Source organism: Dama dama, chromosome 15 (assembly GCF_033118175.1).
Source record: "Dama dama isolate Ldn47 chromosome 15, ASM3311817v1, whole genome shotgun sequence".
Lineage (NCBI taxonomy): Eukaryota > Metazoa > Chordata > Mammalia > Artiodactyla > Cervidae > Dama > Dama dama.
In genome coordinates this window covers 64,030,510-64,054,487 of record NC_083695.1, presented here as the reverse complement: position 1 = coordinate 64,054,487, position 23,978 = coordinate 64,030,510, and the positions used below count along the sequence as shown (strand labels likewise).

The 23,978-nt window shown below is 42.4% G+C and overlaps 1 protein-coding gene across 2 annotated transcripts in view; it reads right to left on the bottom strand.

Annotated features, from left to right (window-relative positions):
• Positions 1-23,978, bottom strand: part of LOC133070281 (ectonucleoside triphosphate diphosphohydrolase 1) — a 198,637-nt gene that overhangs the window by 118,726 nt on the left and 55,933 nt on the right. For both annotated transcript variants that reach the window (XM_061162257.1, XM_061162255.1), the window contains exons 3-6: positions 8,349-8,466; positions 5,176-5,326; positions 2,179-2,338; positions 708-947 (exon numbers count right to left, since the gene is read on the bottom strand). In XM_061162257.1, coding sequence (XP_061018240.1) covers positions 708-947; positions 2,179-2,338; positions 5,176-5,326; positions 8,349-8,466 — 669 coding nt within the window. The remainder of the gene's footprint in view (positions 1-707; positions 948-2,178; positions 2,339-5,175; positions 5,327-8,348; positions 8,467-23,978) is intronic.

Sequence of the window (23,978 nt, the reverse complement as noted above, 5' to 3'; positions counted from 1 at the left end):
GCTGCTGTGGACGAGAGGCTTAGTGGAGCCTTAGGGCTGCAGCCCCTCCACCCATGGCAGTCATCTTATTGATAGTGCAGAAAGCTTAGGAGGAAAGCAGAGAACTGGTTTTCCCTTGAGTAGAGACAGGGAACAGCTGAATTTGACGTTGTTGCTCTGTATTTGTCAGGGTGTTCTCAAAATCATGCATGATTTTGAGTATGTTTAACTATTCTTGCCTTCAAAGTGGAAAAAGTGTCTGGGACAAGATTTGTACCATTGATCAATAAACTCTGTATTTTCCCTTAAGTCTTTTTTCCTCCTCCTCTCCAGCTTTTTTTTTTTTAAAGAACCTTGTTTTCTGCATTTTGTAGGAAGTGGAGATTGAAAAGTGGGGAAGAGCTTAAAAATTGCATGCATGCACACACACACACACACATACATTACTCTAGGCTTTTCATTCATCCACAGGGATGAGAAATTATTTCCAAAGAAAGGATTTGAGTCATGTTCTTGGAGACAGTGCAGTAAACAAACATACGAGGTGATGTCTCAATGGGACAGTTGACAGGGATTGACCAGATGTTCTTAGATATCCTCCCTGAAAAAGTTTGGAAAGTACAGCAACCAACTTCAGACCAGTTATGCAGCAGAAATAGAAAACAGCAAGATGTGGGGGCTGGAGGCCCCCAGTTATTGGGGGGTAGTCTGGATTCAGTTATACTTGCCTGAAGTTCCAGGGCCAGTTTCTGCAAGAGGGCTTGGTCCTTCCCATAGCACAGGAAGCTGTGTGTGTACACACTGTAGTTCTTGCCATAGAGGCGAAAGTACAGGTTGTTGTTTGGAGACTCGGTCATTTCATTTTGGGGCACAAAAGTGATTTGTGTAGAGGCTCCCCCAAGGTCTAAAGCTCCATAGGTTTCCTGAGTATCATCTTTGCTTGGCTTCAGGTTAAACCAACTCAATTTCTGAAAGACAGTACAGTCACCAGCTGTAGAAGCCTCTGTACATCTCCCTTTTCATATGATTTCTTGGACTCAAGGACTTCCTAAGGCACAGGAGCAGGAGCATAAGGGTGATACCAAGCTTACCAGAGGTTCCTGCTGCTGCTGCTGCCAAGTCGCTTCAGTCATGTCTGACTCTGTGCGACCCCATAGACGGAAGCCCACCAGGTTCCCCCGTCCATGGGATTCTCCAGGCAAGAACACTGGAGTGGGTTGCCATTTCCTTCTCCAATGCATGAAAGTGAAAAGTGAAAGTGAAGTTGCTCAGTTGTGTCCGACTCTTAGTGACCCCATGGACTGCAGCCTACCAGGCTCCTCCGTCCATGGGATTTTCCAGGCAAGAGTACTGGAGTGGGGTGCCATTGCTTTCTCCGGAGATTCCTGAGTCTGCATCAAATCAACAGCAAGAAAAGAGGGGCTTCAGAGACTCAGCTCAGATTGTAGCAATCCAGGGCCAGTTTACAACCGGGGGCCAGAAAGACTCAAATTCAAATCCCCACTCATTTGCTCATTAGCAACGTGACCTTAGGCAGAATAGTTACCTTTCTAGGCCTCCATTTGTGGCTTTTCAATGAAAGAACATCTCCTATAAGTATTCTGAAGATTAAATCAAATGGTATATGAAAAATGCTTTGCATGTAGCACAAGACATATAGCACTGGGAAAATAATTGATATCTTTATTTTCAACGATAGATTTTTAAGTTTTCTGTGTGTGCATGTGTGCATACAAAGTCACTTCAATCCTGTCTGGCTCTTTGCAACCATATGGACTGTAGCCCATCAGGCTCCTTTGTCCATGGGATTCTCCAGAAGAAGAAGACTGGAGTGGGTTGCCTTGCCCTCCTCCAGGGGATCTTTCAGACCCCGGGATCGAACCCATGTCTCTTATGTCTCCTGCACTGGCAGGCAGGTTCTTTACCACTAGCGCCACCTGGGAAGCCTGATTTTTCTACATTTCTATATTTTTTATTTTTTCTTTATCTCTGTAAGGTGAAGATATGGCTCCCTTATTCTCCGATAGTAAGAGTAGTTGTAAGAGAATTATACCTCTGGTGACCCTTGCACATATGAAGGGAAGTTAATTTGCTCATTTATCCATCAGTCATTCTGCTTAGTGATCCAGGTATTTCCTGAGATATGTCAATGGCATTGACCCCATGGAGCCACCTCCCTGGGTGCTGTGAGATAATCACCTGAGTGAATTTGCCCAGCAAATAGTTAACAGTAATCCAGCCATAGGCACCTTCCTCCTGGCCACTGATGATTCTGGCACCTTGGAAGTCAAAGGGGTACTTGCTGATGCTGTTTGCAACCGCATCCAGGATCTTGTCTGCCATCTGTTGATTTTCCATCCTGCACAAAGAGCTGAGGTTACTGGTTTTGTTTGAATAACTACAACTACCCACTGCAGCCAGAGCTTCCAGCCTGTGCTACTAGGAAGCTGAACCACAAACTCACTGGAATAAACAGACGGATGGAGATCCCCACACATGGCTGTCTGAGGAGCCCTCCCTTGGGGTGAGGCATAACTACTCTTTCGGCCCCCTCTCTCCAAATCCAAATCCTTCCAATCCCTATGTAGGTTGGTCCTCTTAAAAGACCATTTTCATTGTTGTTGCCTGGCTTCAGGGAATTATCAGAGTAATTTTAATCACTGTGATGGAGGTAGCTGGATATTGCTTGATCACCAAACCTAGAGCTGAGGTGTGCTGCATTAGCTATTGATGGAGGCTTTGAGCTGCTTACACAGCCTCAGGACTCTCCTTGAGGTTTTTAATTAGGGCCCCAGTAAATTCCAGGTGGTAAACATCCTGAGACAGATAATCAAGCTCAGCTGGTGCCAGACTGGTAAAAAAAAAAAAAAAAAATTCCTCATATTGTGCCTTGGTTTTTGGGTTTGGAATCTTGAGATCTAAAGAAGAAATCTTCCAGGGTCGTCATAATGAAGATGGACTACAACTGCTTTCACCAAGGATTGCGTGCTCAGCCGTGTCCAACTCTTTGCGGCCCCATGGACTGTAGTCCACCAGACTCCTCTGTCCATGGGATTTTTCAGGCAAGGATACTAGAGTGGGTTACCATTTCCTTCTCCAAGGGATCTTCCCAACCTGGGGTCAAATCCATGTCTCTTGTGTCTCCTGCATTAGCAGGTGGATTCTTTTACCACTGCACTACCTAGGAAGCCCTTCCAAGATCTAGGTAAAACAATACTGAGAGTCTCTGGGTCAGAAAATGCTGCCTTCCAACTGGCATTAGACTCCATAATTTCTCAGTTGAATGCCTTCCATACCCTACCAACTGGGCTCCTTATCCCTAGTTTTCCTCCCTTCCAATCCACCTCTCTACCAATGTGCATGGTATACTGCATGGCAAATAGAAGGGGAAAAGGCAGAAGTAGTGACAGATTTCCTCTTCTTTGGTTCCAAAATCATTGTGGATGGTGACTGCAGCCATGAAATCAGAAGACGTTTGCTTCTTGGTAGGAAAGCTATGACAAACCTAGGCGTGTGTTGAAAAACAGAGACATTACTCTGCCAACAAAGGTTTGTACAGTCAAGGCCATGGTCTTCCCAGTGGTCGCATACGGTTATGAGTTGGCCCACAAAGAAAACAAAAACCAAAGAATTGATGCCTTCGAACTGTGGTGCTGGAGAAGAGTCCTGAAAGTCTCTTGGACAGCAAGGAGATCAAACCAGTCAATCTTTAGAGTGATAAACTCTGAATATTCACTGGAAGCAATGATACTGAAGCTGAAGCTCCAGTATTTTGGTCATCTGATGCTAACAGACTACTCATTGGAAAAGTCCCTGATACTGGGAAAGACTGAGGGCAGAAGGAGAAGAGGGTGTCAGAGGACGAGACGACTGAATGGCATCACCAATGCAATGCCAATGAACTTGGGCAAGCTCTGGGAGATGGTGAAGGTCAGGGAGACCTGGCGTGCTACAGTCCATGGGGTTGCAAAGAGTCAGACATGACTGGGTAACTGAACAACAACCTGTGTCACCAGTTGTGTAGCATCCTTTCATGGCTTCCCATTATTTCCCAGATAAACTCCAAACTCCTTGGCATGGCCCATGAGGCACTTTGTGATTTGAACCTTGCCTTCTCAGAGCCCCACTCAGAACCTGGCTCGACCACTTGTGACCTTTGGTGAGTTCCTCAACATCTGTACACCACAGCTTTCTTAATCTGGTTAATAATAATGGTACCTCTTACTTTGTTGAGTTACAGAGATTAAAACATAGTGCTGAGAACATAGGAAGGGCCCATCAAATACAAGTTTCTACCACTATTATTGTGACTATTGATATTTACCCTATGCACCCTGTGTTCCATTTGTGCAGAACTATCTATAGTCCTCTGAACAGGCCCTGGTCTCTCACATATCCCTCCTGGGAACCGTGATTAGAACACAAGATCCATGAAAAGGAGGGACTTGTGCCTGACATATAATAGGTGTCCAACAAACATAGGTTATGGAATACATGACATCTACTTGGCCTGTGATGCCCTTCTCCCAACCTCCAACAAGCCCTCAATGATTTTGTTCATGTACTCCTCCTCTGTTGAGTCTTCTTTATCTCCTCCTATCCTTGGCAGGGACAGGTATGCTCCCATAGCAGCTCTGAGCACTCCTCTAGCAAAGAATTGGTCATCCTGTATCAAAACTCGGATCTTGGGAGAGGAATAGTCTACTCCCATGTCCTGGGACAGAGGAGGCGGTCACTACACACTGAATGAACGAGTGAACAAACAAATGAAAAAATAATGCCTAATAGGTACTAAGCGGTGACCAGTAATGATGTGCTGTGATGATACGTGTCTTGGGACATCTGTGATCTCCTCTGGGTCTCCTACTCCCAGATATGGAATAGCTGCTAAATCCGTTACCCCAAACCTCAGAGTACACAGGCTCAATCTTTGTCTCCTTGTGTCATCACTCCCTTGAATTCCCTGTGGGGAGATCAGCAAGAGGACTTTTTTTTTTTTTTACATATGTAAACTCCCATTATTATACATACAAAGACTTTGGGAATATTATCTGTTCACTGAGATTTTCTTTCTTAGGTGGACATTTAGCATATCTAGAATTGTGTTAAGAAGTGTGGCATTTGCTCATAGTTGAGAGGCTCTAGTGCAACCAAGCCTAACTCCCAGCAGCTCTCAGCCCCTACAGGCTGCGATACCTGAGCAACCGCATGCCGGCCGTGGCGCCCAGGTAGACAGGAGTTTCTGGGTGCTGGGCTGATGGGATCACCTTCCTGGCTCTTTCCATGCACGCGGTCAGATAAACATTGATTTCGTGTAATTTCTTAGCAAAGCCTGAGATTCCGGGACCTAGAGAAAGATGTAGAAGCAGATGAAAATTGTTTTTAAAAGTAAAGGACATATCATCACATTATTAGAGAAAATAGTGATGTTTTCTGAGAAAATGCAAGCAGATAATTTCTTTTCTTTCTTTTTTTTTTTTTTTTATTTATTAGGTTTTGGTGGGCTTCCCAGGTGTTGCAGTGGTAAAGAATTCACCTGCCAAGCAGGAGACCAAGCAGGAGACCCAGGTTTGATCCCTGAGTTGGAAAGATCTGGAGAAAGAAAAGGCGACTCAATCCAGTATTCTTGCCTGGGAAATCCCATGGACAGAGGAGCCTGGCAGGCTACAGTCCACGCTGTTGCAAGTCAGATGTGACTTAGCAACTAAACAACAACATTAGGTTTTGTTACTTAAAGGGTAACTCATTGAATCTAACCTTGGTAGGGTTTATTGTCACACCTCGAGCTAGTTTTGTTTGCTGTTCAATAATTTTGCCACTGGATGGTGCAATTTTCACATTCAATGACATAACCTTCCTAAAAACAGGCTCTCAGATTTTAATGGGGATATTATAGACAACTACTCTATATATAGCTGCTTTATGATGTTTCTTCCACAAAATTGTAGTTAGAAACACTAATTCCTAGAAGACCAGAAAGATGAAAGGTAACATTTAGAATAAAAATTAAAATATTCACCAGGCACATGGGCTTTTACTGAAAAGATAGGAACAGCTACTAACTGGCTATGAAATTGTGGCCTGTCCCTTAAAATTTCTGAAGCAAAATTTCTTCCTTTGTTAGAAAAAACAGGAATAGTATCCATGATTCCTCAGCAATTTTCCCATTCTCGACATCCTGACTGCCTAGCAAAACTGTTTATCCAGTTTTAGAGCCTTTTAAACTGTTGCTATGGAGAGGATTAGAGCCAAGATTCCTTAAATTTTTTGAAGTTAGCACAACAGTTTTGGCTCACTTTAAGCTAAAAATCTACATTTTCAATGCTTTATAGTAAGGATTTGCTTTACAGTAAGTATCCAGATCTTATCCATCTGCTGCTATTGTTTAGTTGCCAAGTGGTATCTGACTCTTTGTGAGCCATGGACTGTAGCCCGCCAGGCTCCTCTGTCCATGGGATTCTCAGGCAAGAATACTGGAGTGGGTTGCCATTTCCTTCTCCAGGGGATCTTCCCGACCCAGGAATTGAACCTGCATCTCCTGCACTGGCAGAGGGATTCTTTACCACCTAGCACCTGGGAGGCCCCTATCTTATCCATATCATTCACCAGTATCATTCACCAAATGTTAAACAGCCTGTCCACTTCACTGTAATAAGAAAAATCAGCTCCAAGTTATCAGCTAACTGTTTTGATTCCAAAAAGTCTGGCCTTCAGTAACTAGTGGCTCTCAACTCAACCTTTCTGTTTAAATATTTGATTAGAGAACTCTCTCCCTTTCTCTCTTTTGAGAAGGGAAAATTGCTGCATCTATTAGGCCAAGTATGCATGGAATAAATCTCCATAGATAGCTGCTAGGTTAACACAGCAACACTACTTTAAGAAATGGAAGGCAGTGAATAATTAAATAGAAGTCAATAAATTGAGGGATTCGGGTTTTAAGAAATGTTTGAAATACTATCTCAGAATTTATGGGACCAAACTGAGGACATTAGGCACTGGGTACCATGACTCGCTGTCTTAGAAACACCTCCTATTTACAGCTTTCCTGACAAACTATGAAAAGTCAATTACCTCCTGGGGTATAGGTAACCTGTCTGACTAAAACTAAACAGTAGGTCCCTGGCTCCAAAGGCCAAGAGAGAAGTCCGAAGATGACAGTGCCATGTGGTAACATTCGGTGCATGCTGGAGTGTTGGATGGGAGGGAGCAGAAGGAGCTGTTGTCAACAACTGTCTTGTTTTGTGACCTTAAAAGAAAACTGACTAGGAAAAAAACTCAGCATGCAATGCAGTGACTCAGAGTAGCAGGAAACCTGGAGTTGTAACTAGGAGGTGAGATTCTTTTTTTTTTTTTACTTTTTTTTTCCATTTATTTTTATTAGTTGGAGGCCGATTACTTTACAATATTGTAGTGGTTTTTGCCATTCATTGACGTGAATCAGCCATGGAGGCGAGATTCTTGTCCTAGATCTGTTCCTACTTGCAAGTCACTAGACTTTCAGATTTTTTGCTTCCTTTTCTGTAAAACAAGATTTCAGTGATCCACAGGATCTTTTTTGCAGCCCTAAGGGTCTATGATTTGCCTGCTTATACAGAAGCTAAAGGCTTTTAGAAATTTCTTCCAAGCCTCAAATTATAGGACAAAGATTGAAAGCAGCAGTTCTCTGGACCAGCAGCATCAGCATCACCTGGGAGCTTGTTAGAAATGCAAACTCTCAGACCTTGTCTCAGACCTACTGACCCAGAAACTCTGGGGTGAGAGCAGGCACCTGTGGTTCTGATGCAGGCTCAAATTTGAGAACCACTATCTAACATGTGGGTTTAAAGTTGTGCATATCTTTGCCCAGCAAAGGAAACCACCAACCAAACGAAAAGACAGGCTACTGAATAGGAGGAGATATTTGCTAATGAGATGACCGATAAGGGTTTAGTTAAATTGGAGATCTCAGTTTGAGCTCCAGTTCCATCACTTACTAGCTCAAGTAACCATAAACAAGTGGCATAACTTCTTGAAACCTCAGTGCCCTCATTAAAAAAAAACAAACCAAAAAAACAACAGGAATACATTCCCTATAGGGAGATTGTGAGGATGAAATAACGCATTTTCAGTACTTGGTGCATAGCACACAGAAGTGTCCTGTTGACGGGAGCTATTACCCAATTATTCTAAAGTTTATTTTTCAAGGGCTTTATCATTAAGGACTGATTCCAATACTATTTTATAATGATAATAAATTATTTCTAAAATAGCAACAATAGCAGGTCCACTACGTTCTCACTTGACATCCCTTTTCCTCGTGTGTTTCACTTGTCACATGCCTCTCGTTCTCTCGTGCCCACTGTCTCCCGGCCCCTTTTTCTCCATCTTACCTTTTAGCTTGCATTCTTCTATCTGAGTCACCACCCCCGTGTCATTCTCCTTTTCTGCCGGCCATCTATAGATGTACAAACTCGTGTGAGAGGAGCCCGCATCCAGCACAATCCCAAACTGAGGGCAAAACAAACCGAGAACTTGTTAGCATTACATCGTCCTTCTCCACATTCAGCTTGCAACAGAAAGGATACAAAGACAGGGGCTTTCAGAAACAGGAGGAGAAAGTATTTCAACTCATGGTGAGGGTGGGTTGGGTGTTGAGGGAGTGAGTGCCTGGAGTTGTGCTGATCACAAGATCTACCAACACACCAGTCCCTCTAAAACTATGGCTCTCAGCGTGGGCTGCACGTTAGCAATATCCAGGCTTTACCCAAGGAGGGGCCTGCCATTGGAAGCTTCTCAGGTGATCAATATACTGAACTAGCTGAGACAATAGAAAGGGAATAGAAAGCAATTAATCCAGCAGTTCCCAAGCCTGGAATCATGTTAGAATCATCCGAAGAGTTTCAAAGGCTACTGCTTCCAGTGTCTGACCCCCAGATTTGTGATTTGATTGGTCTGGTATGTATGAGGTCTGGAAGAGAGATTGAAAATATTAAGTGTACCTGTTTTTTTTGTTACAAATATAACTATAAATTGTATTCAATAAATTTTAAAAGATTTGTGCTTTGATTTCATGATTTTGGCTCTTAAGCATAGAAGGCATGGAGGGAAGAATAAATAAAGCAAAGGAAGAGGATGGAGGAGGAAGGGTAAGAAGACAATAAGAGAAAGAATGAGGTGGCCAGAACAGAAAATTGCCACTTCATATTTCATGAGGATGGGAAATGCACCAGCAAGTGTTGTGAGGAGTATTCTATAAGAATTATCTGACTTAACCTTCAGTGCTATAAAGTATGTACTGTTTTCATCCCCAATATACAGATGAGAAATAAAAGTACAAAGATGTTAAGTAATTTCCTCAAGATACAAAGTGATTAGGTGACGGAGCCTGGATTTGGATCAGAGTTAGACCTAACAAAGTCCTTGTGTTTCTAACACAGAGGAACAGAGGAGCAAGGTCTGGACAATAGTTTTCCAATTGGTGCCCCATTGAAAGGATTTCTAAAGAGGAATGACTATAGCAAAGTGTCCTGATGAATTTTTGCACATATGCACATCCATATAAATCACCACCAAGATGAAGGTCAGTTCAGTCGCTCAGTCGTGTCTGTTTGCAACTCCGTGAACTGCAGCATGCCAGGCCTCCCTGTCCAACACCAACTTCCGGAGCCCACCCAAACTCATGTCCATTGAGTCAGTGATGCCATCCAACCATCTCATCCTCTGTTGTCCCCTTCTCCTCCTGCCCTCAATCTCTCCCAGCATCAGGGTCTTTTCAAATGAGTCAGCTCTTCCCATCAGGTGGCCAAAGTTTTGGAGTTTCAGCTTCAACATCAGACCTTCCAATGAACACCCAGGACTGATCTCCTTTAGGATGGACTGATTGGAGCTCCTTACAATCCAAGGGACTCTCAAGAGTCTTCTCCAACACCGCAGTTCAAAAGCATCAATTTTTCGGCACAGCTTTCTTCACAGTCCAACTCTCACATCCATACATGACCACTGGAAAAACCATAGCCTCGACTAGATGGACCTTTGTTGGCAAAGTAATGCCTCTGCTTTTTAATATGCTGTCTAGGTTGGTCATAACTTTCCTTCCAAGGAGTAAGCATCTTAATTTCATGGCTGCAATCACCATCTGCAGTGATTTTGAAGCCCAAGAAAATAGTCTCTCACTGTTTCCACTATTTCCCCATTTATTTGCCATGAAGTGATGGGACTGGATGCTGTGATCTTAGTTTTCTGAATGTTGAGCTTTAAGCCAACTTTTTCACTCTCCTCTTTCACTTTCATCAAGAGGCTCTTTAGTTCCTCTTCACTTTCTGCCATAAGGGTGGTGTCATCTGCATATCTGAGGTTATTGATATTTCCCCCAGCAATCTTGAGTCCAACTTGTGCTTCTTCCAGCCCAGCATTTCTCATGATGTACTCTGCATATAAGTTAAATAAGCAGGGTGACAATATACAGCCTTGATGTACTCCTTTCCCCATTTGGAACCAGTCTGTTCCATGTCCAGTTCTAACTGTTGCTTCCTGACCTGCATACAGGTTTCTCGAGAGGCAGGTCAGGTGGTCTGGTAGTCCCATATTCTTCAGAATTTTCCACAGTTTATTGTGATCCACACAGTCAAAGGCTTTGGCATAGTCCATAAAGCAGAAATGAATGTTTTTCTGGAACTCTCTTGCTTTTTCAATGACCTAGTGGATGTTGGCAATTTGATCTCTGGTTCCTCTGCCTTTTCTAAAACCAGCTTGAACATCTGGAAGTTCACGGTTCATGTATTGCTGAAGCCTGGCTTGGAGAATTTTGAGCATTACTTTACTAGCATGTGAGATGAGTGCAATTGTGTGGTAGTTTGAGCATTCTTTAGCATTTCCTTTCTTTGGGATTGGGATGAAAACTGACCTTTTCCAGTCCTATGGCCACTGCTGAGTTTTCCAACTTTGCTGGCATATTGAGTGTAGCACTTCCACAGCATCATCTTTTAGGATTTGAAATAGCTCAACTGGAATTCCATCACCTCCACTAGCTTTGTTTGTAGTGATGCTTCCTAAGGCCCACTTGACTTCGCATTCCAGGATGTCTGGTGCTAGGTGAGTGATCACACCATTGTGATTAACTGGGATGTGAAGATCTTTTTTGCCAAAATTTGGCAAAATTCTTCTTTTGCCACCTCTTCTTAATATCTTCTGCTTCTGTCAGGTCCATACCATTTCTGTCCTTTATCTTTGCATGAAATGTTCCCTTGGTATCTCTAATTTCTTGAAGAGATCTCTAGTCTTTCCCATTCTATTGTTTTCCTCTATTTCTTTGCATTGATCGCTGAAGAAGGCTTTCTTATCCCTCCTTGCTATTCTTTGGAACTCTGCATTCAAATGGGTATATCTTTCCTTTTCTGCTTTGCTTTTGGCTTCTCTTCTTTTCACAGTTATTTGTAAGGCCTCCTCAGACAGCCATTTTGCTTTTTTGCATTTCTTTTTCCTGGGGATGGTCTTGATCCCTGTCTCCTGTACAGTGTCACAAACCTCTGTCCATAGTTCATCAGGCACTCTGTCTATCAGATCTAGTCCCTTAAATCTATTTGTCACTTCCACTGTATAATCATAAGGGATTTGATTTAGGTACACAACATTTTCTAGTCCCCAGGTTGTTTTTGGTGCCCCTCTCAGTTGGCTTCCCCCACTGGAAGCCAGTCTTGACTTCTGTCACCGTGGAGGAGTTCTGCCTGTTTCTGAACTGCAGTAAATGGGCTCAGACAGTGTGCCTCCCTGATGTCCGACTTCTTTCATTCTACAAGTCTCTAAGATGCATTCAGGTTGTGAGCATCCATAGTCTGTCCCTTTTCGTTTCTGTGGAGTGCTTCATTATACGCATGCACTGTATGTTTATCCATTCCACTGTTGGACATTGGAGTGGTTTCCAAATGTGAAAAACATTTTTGTGGGCTTAAGCACCCATTTATTTCAGGTATTTACCCAGGAGTAGACTGCCCAATGGGCTTCCCACGTGGTGCTAGTGGTAAAGAACCCACCTGCCAATGCAGGAGATATGAGATGTGGATTCAATGCCTGGGTTGGGAAGATCCCCTGGAGGAGGGCATGGCAACCCACTCCAGTATTCTTGCCTGGAGAATATCATGGATAGGGGAGGCCGGTGAGCTACAGTCCATGGGGTAACAAAGAGTTGGACAAGACTTAAACAACTTAGCACACAAGCAGACTGCCCAATGCCCATTTTGAGCAATTAATACTCATGTTTGGTGACATCCCTGGGTTTAATCAGGAAAATAAATGACATGGTTATCAATGTCTGCCACAGGCTTGTGAGGAGAGTATGGTGGTTCGGGTACCTTTCATTTGTCACCCCTATCCTAGAGAGAAACATGAAGCAAAGTAAATGGAAGGGAAAGGAAAGTAACAGGATGAGAAACCAAGGAGGTGCTTCTCAAGTGTGAGCCAGCCACTCACTTGAGTCACACTTTGCTGCCCATCTGAGCTGCAGACCTCACAGTGTGGTCTGCCACTTGACACTGCTTAAGTCAGCAGTTGTTTTACGTCTATCGCCTCATATTGTCTTATCACCTGGGAAGAACCCAAGAGCCTCCAGGGAGAAAAGAAGAATTAGGATTAACTGACCTCCCTGCGGAGAGCTAAATGTCAAGCTTACTGAGATGTCAAGTTTTCTTCCATTTTGCCACCAGGGAGTGCCACTCTCCTGCTGTCCTCCCTGACCTTCTGTAACCTCCACAGTGTTCCCTGCCCCCTTTTGCACAGTGGGACTTCCCTATGGTGACCAGAATTACACCCTTATAAAGAAAAGGGCCTGCGTGCTGGTTTTGGGCACGGTGAAGAAGGAAATGGCACAGACTCCTCTGCAACTAGGCCTGCAGTGAGATCAAACCAAGAACCGCCTGACCTGATGACCACTGTGGACAGAGAGAAATCTAACTTAGGTCTGGGGCCTTTGAACCCGTGGGAAACCTCCCAGCATGGAGAAAGAGCTTCAGGGCTTACATGGCAGAAAACCCTGCTTTTCCCTAGCAGGGTCCCTGAATTCTTCCTGCTAGAAAATGTTCTAACCACAGAAGTACACGATAAAAGCGAGCAAGGCAGCAGTGCAAGCAGCCTTACTCTGAAATCAGGATGTTCTATTCTGTCTACTCTGTTGACATGAAAGTTACTCTTCCAGTAGAACAGAGGGACCAGGCTTGCTCCTATCAGCCAGTTTCACCAAGGCCTTACACAGTGAGGTGGTTGAGAAATGAAAACTTTCACCACATTTCATTTGACAAGTGCTTGAGAAAGGCGGGTAGAGCGACTTTAACACAGGAATTGACATATACATTTCACCTTATATATATAACAACTAAACTGTTTTATTGTACTAAATGTTTGTTGTCTTCCAAAATGGATTGCACACACACACAAAAATTGGCATCGCTTGCTGTTTTATGGATAGGTAAAGCTTGATTGTCTGAAAATTCTTAAATTTGAACATTTGGGGCATTTGCCTTTCATTGTTGCAACACTAAAAGCATATTCATTTGCTGTTCATCGCTGGCTCACTATAGAGTTAGAAATTCATTTCACCTAACTGAAATGAAGGTTCACAGTTCATTTCCAGAGCAGTTTGACTTGAATGGGTACTTAAATAGTTATGCCTCACCTGACCAATCTATAACCCCAGGAGCCACTAGCTTTTATTCTCTTTCCTCACACCAGCATTTTCCAAAGCACTAAGCCTGCAAGGACCTGGGTGAAGAAAGCTTCCCAGAAGTTTGGGGAATGCTTGCTCCCTATCCTGGGCTCATGAACCCACTATGTAGTGACTGCTTCAGAGAAGTCTGACAGTGGAGAAACCCGCTTAATCTTGTTTAAGCTGGCATCCCCCAGACTCAGTGACAACAGAATTATGTTTTGAATACAATCTCCACCCGATAGATATGCTTTGTGAAATGCTTGCCATGTTACCACTCTACCTAGTGTTTCTCTGTAGCTCATAGTTAAGACATTTCTAAAAGCCCGTATGTCCTTCACATCAAAGAAAAATCAAAGATTTGAGTAGTGAGCTAGAGATCTGACATCTTCTTAATGTTATTTTCAATATTACTTCATTTTTTAAAAGTACTACCAGTTTATTAAATAGCATCTAGAAAATTGAGAGAAAAGGAAAAAAGACATTTACGATTTCACCAACTAGACATCACTGTTCCTTTATTTCCTTCTGATCTTTTTCAGTTCATGGTAATTTTTATATAGTTGTGATCAGACTGTGTAAATCTTGATCTTAAGCTAGTTTTTGGTCATGCACATGACTTTGTCAATCATAATTGGTCTTGAAGAGCTATGTTGAGTGAGTTGAAGAAGTGGTCTAGAAAGAGGGTGTTGGTTCATGAGACACGAATGTTGGAGCCTTGGTGAAGATCCGGAGATGCGGTAGCAACCAAGCCTGAGCTCAGGGAGACTAGAGGCCATGTGGAGGTGGGGAAGATCCTGTCTTAGGATGGAAATAATTCTACCTCTGCAAATGACATAAGCCCAGCTTCTGAGTAAGTCTCCTTCAATGTAAAAAGAAAGAGAAAATTGGAACATCAGATGACGCGCTTCTACCCTTGACTCAGCAGAACTGGGATGTTCAACCCTCTCCTTGCTCAGAAAACAACTGCCCTCACACTATTCTACTCTCTGTTCCCCACTGGCCATGAGATTTCTGTTCCAGAGCCTTGGCCTCGAGAGCCCTTCACCTGAGACCCAGCCCTGTTTGACCTTCTCAGATTCAAATCTACCTTCTTAATCCATGCCTCGGAGTGCCTCTGTTTTTCCTCTAAAGACAGTACTTACAACAATGTGTAATTACATATTTACGTGACTAGTTGATTAATATCTGTCTTCCCTATTAGATTCTAAGCCATGTTAGGGCAGGTCTGTGTTGCTTACTATGGTATATCCAGTATCTACCATGGTAGATCCTATTATGTGTTAAGTACAAAAATGGAATTCAACAGACAATTGCTGAGTCACATGAACGAATGAGGGGAGTTAGAACTATATGGTCCCTAAACTCCTTCCAGTCCTAAAAGATGTGAATATTCACAGTCTAATATAAAGTAATACCATGGGGCTGAGTTCCATCCCTCTCCCACAACAAAAACCCCAGAAGTCAGGTGACATGCGCTACAGTGTACATTAACTTTTTCGGTTTCTTCACACATATTGGTCCTTCAGAATCTTTCTTAAAAGCCCTGTAGCTTTAATGGTAACTTCAGCAACCTCATCCCTCTGTTTCTGTGAGCCCTTTAGAATAAACAGAGCTTGTCCTTCTGAATGACTCTAGTGCTCTATAAACAAATCAGGTCTCCATTAGCTACAGTGATGCTGGCAGCACCTGGAAACAATTAGGGACCATTTTCTTTTCTTTTTTCTTTAGCTGGAGTTACTAGACCTTTAATACAAACTGCAGTTTTGTTGTCTATTATTTTTATTTTTTAATTGTGGTAAAATACACAGAACCTACAATTGACCATTTTAACTATTTTTAAGTGTACAGTGTGGCATTAAGTACATTCATACTATTGTATAGCCATCACCACCTCTCATCTCCAGGTGTTGTTGCTTTGTTTTTGTTATTTTGTTTTTAAATCCAGTGGAGTGAAAATACTATAGATATTTTCCAAGAGTATTTGAGGTTGAAAATTGATGCAAATTCTTCCAAATTCTCCATTAAAAAAAGCTAAAATCGCAAGCACTGTCCCCAAAATAGCACTTCAGTTCCCAGTGACAAAAGCAGATGCCCGGCACAGGTTAGCAGCAGTTGGAAATCTTGGGAGCACCAGCTCAGTGACCACATCACACCAAGAGCTGAGGACCTTTCCTCAAACTCATTCCCAAAGCAGTGGGGACAGCTGGTCTCCACTGCGAGCTTCTGATGCACTGGGCACTCTGATAAGTGAGTTGGTAGTCCTATTCCATTTAATCCTTACAACCATCTTCCACCAAGTAGCTATCATCACCATGTTACATATAAGAAAACTGATGTGTAGAGAGAATTTGCTTGCCAGAAGTCTCAAAGCTAGCAAATGGCAGGTCTGGGGTTGAAATCAAAGCTGTCTGGCCCTTGAGCTAGCATTCCAGGGGAAGTGGCAACTTTTAATGAAGACATGTGGTTTGGGACAGGGTCAGTTTGGTGCCTTGGAGAGAAACCTGTGGGGTTCTGTGTATGCTGGAATGTGCAATGCTTGAGCTGTAGCAATATCCTGACAGGTTGCTAGCTGCCAGTGTTCGGTGACAAGCTAGCGATTTAGGAAGTGGTGAGCCAAACGGACCTCAAAGCTACCTCCCCACCAGGTCCACAGGACAAAAACACTTTCCCAGGGGACATTTAGGTACAGCTAATGATTCTTCAGTATATTAAGGTCCAAGTTTGTTTGTTTTAACGTGGTCACTGCATATTTACCCAGCAGCAGTTCCCAGACTTTAATGTCATGAGAACGGCCCAGGATGCCTGTTATGTGTGTGGATTCCTGGGCCCTACACACTGGAGGTCTGAATTATGTAGGCTCTGGGAATGAGGATGGGGAGCCAGGACCCAGAGGGCATCCTGAGGCAGAGGCCTGCCTCCCACGCTGACAAATTCTGCTGTCCTTCTTCACATCCTCTTCACATCCAAGCACTGAGCCCACTCTACTCACTGAGTCAGCAAACTTCTGTGAGGCAACCACCCCAGTCAGATGCTGTGCTGGCTGTAATTTAACATTTATTCTGTTGACAGATCGGTTAATGGTTGTGTCTTCCACTAGACTATAGCTTCGTGAGGATCAGGACCTAGCCAGTTTTGCTCACTGCTATATTCCTAGGGCCTAACGCAGAGTAGATGGTCAACAACCATTTATTAAATGAATGAATGAAGTGAAAGGGTAAGAAAATATTGATATATGCAAAGACGAATGAATCCCAGTCCTTGCCTCAGAATGCTTACAACCTGGGTGGCTGGGCAAGTAAGCCCATCAGTACAAAAAAGAGTTCTTGTGTTTTGTGAGATATGGTCAGGCATGAGGCAACCACTTTCCAACCAGGCTGAACCCAAACTGGATCAGGCAGGAAGATGACAAGACTGGATCTTTGGAACTGATGGGCTGCCCTGAACTGGGCTAGAAGAGGGTGAGTCAGATGGGAAGAGGCAGGGAAAAAGATAAGTGGCAATTTGTCACCAGGCAGACAGGCTGCAAAGATGATAATGATAACACATAAGTTACCAATGACAAGGGTGTGTGGTGGGCCAGCATCCTGTTCTGAACTTCACCCTGCGTTTACTTTATCCTACTCAATTCCCACAGTAATCTACAAGATATCAGTGATCAGCTCTGTCTTACAAATGGAGAAACTGAGGCTCAGAGAAGTTATGTCCTATCTTTATAAGAACAGAGCTGAGGTTTAAACCCAGGTGGTGTAAATCTATGGCCTCTGCTGTGTTGCACTCCGAGCAGACAGAATTAATGACCCCGCAATAAGACAGGGATGAAGAGTCAGGAAATGTGTAGAGAGACAGCTGAAAGCCTTTGCATTCAGAAGCATATGGCCACCACCCTCTTTAAACAGAAGTGTGGAGAGATTGTTCTCAACATGACATCCAAGGTGTTCCATCTTTACCTTAAAAGGTCCTCTAAGGAGTCTAATGATAAATAAATAATTATAAATAAATAAATTTGGAAAGGAGTATGTCAAGGCTACTTATTGTCACCCTGCTTATTTAACTTATATGCAGAGTACATCATGCTTGGATGAAGCACAAGCTGGAATCAAGACTGCTTGCCAGGAGAAATATCAATAACCTCAGATACGCAGATGACACCACCCTTATGGCAGAAAGCAAAGAAGAATCAAAGAGCCTCCTGATGAAAATGAAAGAGGAAAGTGAAAATGATGGCTTAAAGCTCAACATTCAAAGAACTAAGATCATGGCATCTGGTCCCATCATTTCATGGCAAATAGATGGGGAAACAGTGGGAATAGTGACAGACTTTATTTCGGGGGGCTCCAAAATCACTGCAGATAGTGATTGCAGCCATGAAATTAAAAGACGCTTGCTATGAAGAAGAAAAGCTGTGACCAACCTAGACAGCATATTAAAAAGCAGAGGCAATAGAAGAAATCAAAAAAGAAATCAAAACATGTATAGAAATGAATGAAAATGAAAACACAACAACCCAAAACCTATGGGACACTGTAAAAGCAGTGCTAAGGGGAGGTTTCATAGCATTACAGGCTTACATCAAGAAACAAGAAAAAAGCCAAATAAATAACCTAACTCTACACCTAAAGCAATTAGAGAAGGAAGAAATGAAGAACCCCAGAGTTAGCAGAAGGAAAGAAATCTTAAAAATTAGGGCAGAAATAAATGCAAAAGAAACTAAAGAGACCATAGCAAAAATCAACAAAGCTAAAAGCTGGTTTTTTGAAAAAATAAACAAAATTGACAAACCATTAGCAAGACTCATTAAGAAACAAAGAGAGAAGAACCAAATTAACAAAATTAGAAATGAAAATGGAGAGCTCACAACAGACAACACTGAAATACAAAGGATCATAAGAGACTACTACCAGCAGCTCTATGCCAATAAAATGGACAACTTGGATGAAATGGACAAATTCTTAGAAAAGTATAACTTTCCAAAACTGAACCAGGAAGAAATAGAAGATCTTAACAGACCCATCACAAGCAAGGAAATTGAAACTGTAATCAAAAATCTTCCAGCAAACAAAAGCCCAGGACCAGATGGCTTCACAGCTGAATTCTACCAAAAATTTAGAGAAGAGCTAACACCTATCTTACTCAAACTCTTCCAGAAAATTGCAGAAGAAGGTAAACTTCCAAACTCATTCTATGAGGCCACCATCACCCTAATTCCAAAACCAGACAAAGATGCCACAAAAAAAGAAAACTACAGGCCAATATCACTGATGAACATAGATGCAAAAATCCTTAACAAAATTCTAGCAAACAGAATCCAACAACATATTAAAAAAATCATACACCATGACCAAGTGGGCTTTATCCCAGGAATGCAAGGATTCTTTAATATCCGCAAATCAATCAATGTAATACACCACATTAACAAATTGAAAGATAAAAACCATATGATTATCTCAATAGATGCAGAGAAAGCCTTTGACAAAATTCAACACTCATTTATGATTAAAACTCTCCAGAAAGCAGGAATAGAAGGAACATACCTCAACATAATAAAAGCTATATATGACAAACCCACAGCAAGCATCACCCTCAATGGTGAAAAATTGAAGGCATTTCCCCTGAAATCAGGAACAAGGCAAGGGTGTCCGCTCTCACCACTACTATTCAACATAGTGTTGGAAGTTTTGGCCACAGCAATCAGAGCAGAAAAAGAAGTAAAAGGAATCCAGATAGGAAAAGAAGAAGTGAAACTCTCGCTGTTTGCAGATGACATGATCCTATACATAGAAAACCCTAAAGACTCTTCCAGAAAATTACTAGAGCTAATCAATGAATATAGTAAAGTTGCAGGATATAAAATTAACACACAGAAATCCCTTGCATTCCTATATACTAACAATGAAAAAACAGAAAGAGAAATTAAGGAAACAATACCATTCACCATTGCAACAAAAAGAATAAAATACTTAGGAGTATATCTACCTAAAGAAACAAAAGGCCTATACATAGAAAACTACAAAACACTGATGAAAGAAATCAAAGAGGACACAAACAGATGGAGAAACATACCATGTTCATGGATTGGAAGAATCAATATTGTAAAAATGGCTATTCTACCCAAAGCAATCTATAGATTCAATGCACTCCCTATTAAGCTACCAACGGTATTTTTCACAGAACTAGAACAAATAATTTCACAATTTGTATGGAAACACAAAAAACCTCGAATAGCCAAAGTAATCTTGAGAAAGAAGAATGGAACTGGAGGAATGAACCTGCCTGACTTCAGACTCTACTACAAAGCCACAGTCATCAAGACAGTATGGTACTGGCACAAAGACAGAAATATAGATCAATGGAACAGAATAGAAAGCCCAGAGATAAATCCACGAACCTATGGACACCTTATCTTTGACAAAGGAGGTAAAGATATACAATGGAAAAAAGACAACCTCTTTAACAAGTGGTGCTGGGAAAACTGGTCAACCACTTGTAAGAGAATGAAACTAGAACACTTTCTAACACCATACACAAAAATAAACTCAAAATGGATTAAAGATCTAAATGTAAGACCAGAAACTATAAAACTCCTAGAGGAGAACATAGGCAAAACACTCTCCGACATGAATCACAGCAGGATCCTCCTATGACCCACCTCCCAGAATATTGGAAATAAAAGCAAAACTAAACAAATGGGACCTAATGAAACTTAAAAGCTTTTGCACTACAAAGGAAACTATAAGTAAGGTGAAAAGACAGCCCTCAGATAGGGAGAAAATAATAGCAAATGAAGAAACAGACAAAGGATTAATCTCAAAAATATACAAGCAACTCTTGAAGCTCAATTCCAGAAAAATAAATGACCCAATCAAAAAATGGGACAAAGAACTAAACAGACATTTCTCCAAAGAAGACATACAGATGGCTAACAAACACATGAAAAGATGCTCAACATCACTCATTATCAGAGAAATGCAAATCAAAACCACAATGAGGTACCATTACATGCCAGTCAGGATGGCTGCTATCCAAAAGTCTACAAGCAATAAATGCTGGACAGGGTGTGGAGAAAAGGGAACCCTCTTACACTGTTGGTGGGAATGCAAACTAGTACAGCCGCTATGGAAAACAGTGTGGAGATTTCTTAAAAAACTGGAAATAGAACTGCCATATGACCCAGCAATCCCACTTCTGGGCATACACACTGAGGAAACCAGATCTGAAAGAGACACGTGCATCTCAATGTTCATCGTAGCACTGTTTATAATAGCCAGGACATGGAAGCAACCTAGATGCCCATCAGCAGATGAATGGATAAGGAAGCTGTGGTACATATACACCATGGAATATTACTCAGCCGTTAAAAAGAATTCATTTGAATCAGTTCTAATGAGATGGATGAAACTGGAGCCCATTATACAGAGTGAAGTAAGCCAGAAAGATAAAGAACATTACAGCATACTAACACATATATATGGAATTTAGAAAAATGGTAACGATAACCCTATATGCAAAACAGAAAAACAGACACAGAAGTACAGAACAGACTTTTGAACTCTGTGGGAGAAGGTGAGGGTGGGATGTTTCGAAAAAACAGCATGTATATTATCTATGGTGAAACAGATCACCAGCCCAGGTTGGATGCATGAGACAAGTGCTCCGGCCTGGTGCACTGGGAAGACCCAGAGGAATCGGGTGGAGAGGGAGGTGGGAGGGGGGATCGGGATGGGGAATACGTGTAACTCTATGGCTGATTCATATCAATGTATGACAAAACCCACTGAAAAATAAATAAATAAAGGAAAAAAAAATAAAAAGCAGAGGCATTACTTTGCCAGCAAAGGTCTGTCTAGTTAAAGCTATGGTTTTTCCAGTAGTCATGTATGGATGTGAAGGTTGGACTATAAAAAAAGCTGAGTGCTGAAGAATTGATGCTTTTGAACTGTGGTGTTTGGGAAGACTCTTGAGAGTCCCTTGGACTGCAAGGAGATCCAGCCAGTCCATCCTAAAGGAGATCAGCCCTGAATATTCATTGGAAGGACTGATGTTGAAGCTGAAACTCCAATACTTTGGCCACCTAATGCAAAGAACTGACTCACTAGAAAAGGCCCTGATGCTGGGAAAGATTGAAGGCAGGAGGAGAAGGGGAAGACAGAGGATGAGATGGTTGGATGGCATCACCAACTCGATGGATATGAGTTTTAGCAAGCTCCAGGAGTTGTTGATGGACAGGGAAGCCTGGCATGCTGCAGCCTATGGGGTCGCAAAGAGTCAAACATGACTGAATAACTGAACTGAACTGAAAGGAATCTAATCACTAAGATCTGGTGGACCTCAGTGTCTCTCAAGGTATCTCCTTAATACCTTAATTCCATGGCAATGCCTTAGTTCCAGCCTAATCTGCCTTGTCTACACAATGTAAGGAATATCCTATCTGGTCTCTCCTCTTCTAATCTGCTCTCCAGCCAAGAGGAATCTCAGAAACACAATCTGCGCCCCTGTTTGCTTCCCAGGTAGCTCAGTGGTAAAAAATCTGTCCGCCAACACAGGAGACATAAGAGATGCGGGTTCTGTCCCTGGCCTGGGAAGATTTCCTAGAGGAGGGCATGGCAATCCACTCCAATATTCTTCCTGGAGAATCCCATGGGCAGAGGAGTCTGCAAGGCTACAGTTCATCGGTTGCAAAGAGTCAGACACGACTGAGCACACATGCACACACCCTGTTTGAAATCTTCTAAGCAGTGGTTGACAAGCATGACTGCTCATTAAAATCACCTGGGAAGTTTTTAAAATATACTAATGCCTGGGCTTCACCCCCAAAGATTATGATTTAATTGACCCAGGGTAGAGTCCAGAAATTAGTATTTTTAAAAAGCTCCCCAGGAGCTTTTAATATGGAGCCAATCCTGAGCACTGCTACAGCGAATGAGATACCCATCCCTGAGCTAGGCATACTCAGATTGAAGTCTCCTCTCCCACCGTTCCTTCCTGCCCTATGTTCAATATTCTAGCCATGATGAACTGGTGGTGATTCCCCAGGATCATCTGTTTATTTTAAGCTGCCACTCTGCAACAAATGGTATGGTCTTTGTCCAGAAAATGTCCTAGCTCACCTCCTGTCAAACTCCTTAGTGTTCTCCTTTACTTGGCCCCAAGGCCACCTCCTCCGTGAAGTCTTCATATGACTAGGCACAGTTGGTGACTCCTTCCTCTGGGCAGCTGTAGCACTACACCTACCTCCATATTCACATGTCTCTATTGTTCTGAAACTATGTGTACAAACGACTCTCTCTCCTACCAAAGGGTATCAGAACAGTGATGCTTCAGATAACTTTGGTGGCCACTTCATGTTTTTTGACCAACATTTTTCTAGCTCAACCTGTATCTTATCTCTCTATGTCTTCACAGGGTCTTCTCTCCTACCACCTTGTAGCCCCACACAGCCCCTCTGACATATGCGCAAACCTGGAAGTGCCAAGGAGCTAACCTCTGGGGCAACCCTTGACCAACAGGGATGAGAACCCAGGGATAAAGCCCTAGGGCAGTAATTCAGAAGTGCTTTCTCCACAGCTCTTCAGCGGGTCCTAGTGGGATCGGGCCAATCATACTACTATAAAGATTCACTTTAGATGACAAAGACCTTCTTCCATTTTTCCAGGCCAACACAAGAACACAGAATCACAACAGTCTTGAAGACCATCATGAATGATGAAAAGTCATCCGTGATCACAAGTGTTCACTGAGTACACAGAGCCTAAGCCTGTCATGGATTTGGCCTCCTAAGCCATCTCCCTCACCAATGATGCAATAATGAATGCACGAAAAGGTCAAATCAAGAAGGCAATCACACACTTTTGGAGCTGGTAAACAAATAGCAAAACCAAGATGTCATGAGGCTTCAATTGTGAGTGAAGTTAAGCCAAGAGAGCCAGCATCACTGAATATTTAAAGTCAAGAGACCATTGACAGAGAGATAGTATCAGCTTTCAGTGCCGACAAAGGGACTGCTGTGCACAGCCCACTGGGCTGAATGTGTGTGGCAAACAGATGCCAATGTAACATCCAGGCCTCTGCTATAGAGGAAATGATTTGAGTAAGTGGCAATAGTTTCAGAGGCCTGGCATATGCACCCATCTTTCCAGGCTCAAAGTCTAGTATATTCAAATGCAATATATATATATATATATATATATATATATATATATATATATATATATATATACACTTTTGCATATGTATTTCAGGGCTTCCATGGATATGTCACTGCCCACACATATATATGTGTTCATTAGCATACTGGTCTCTGGGCCCTTGAAGATTTATTAACTATAAT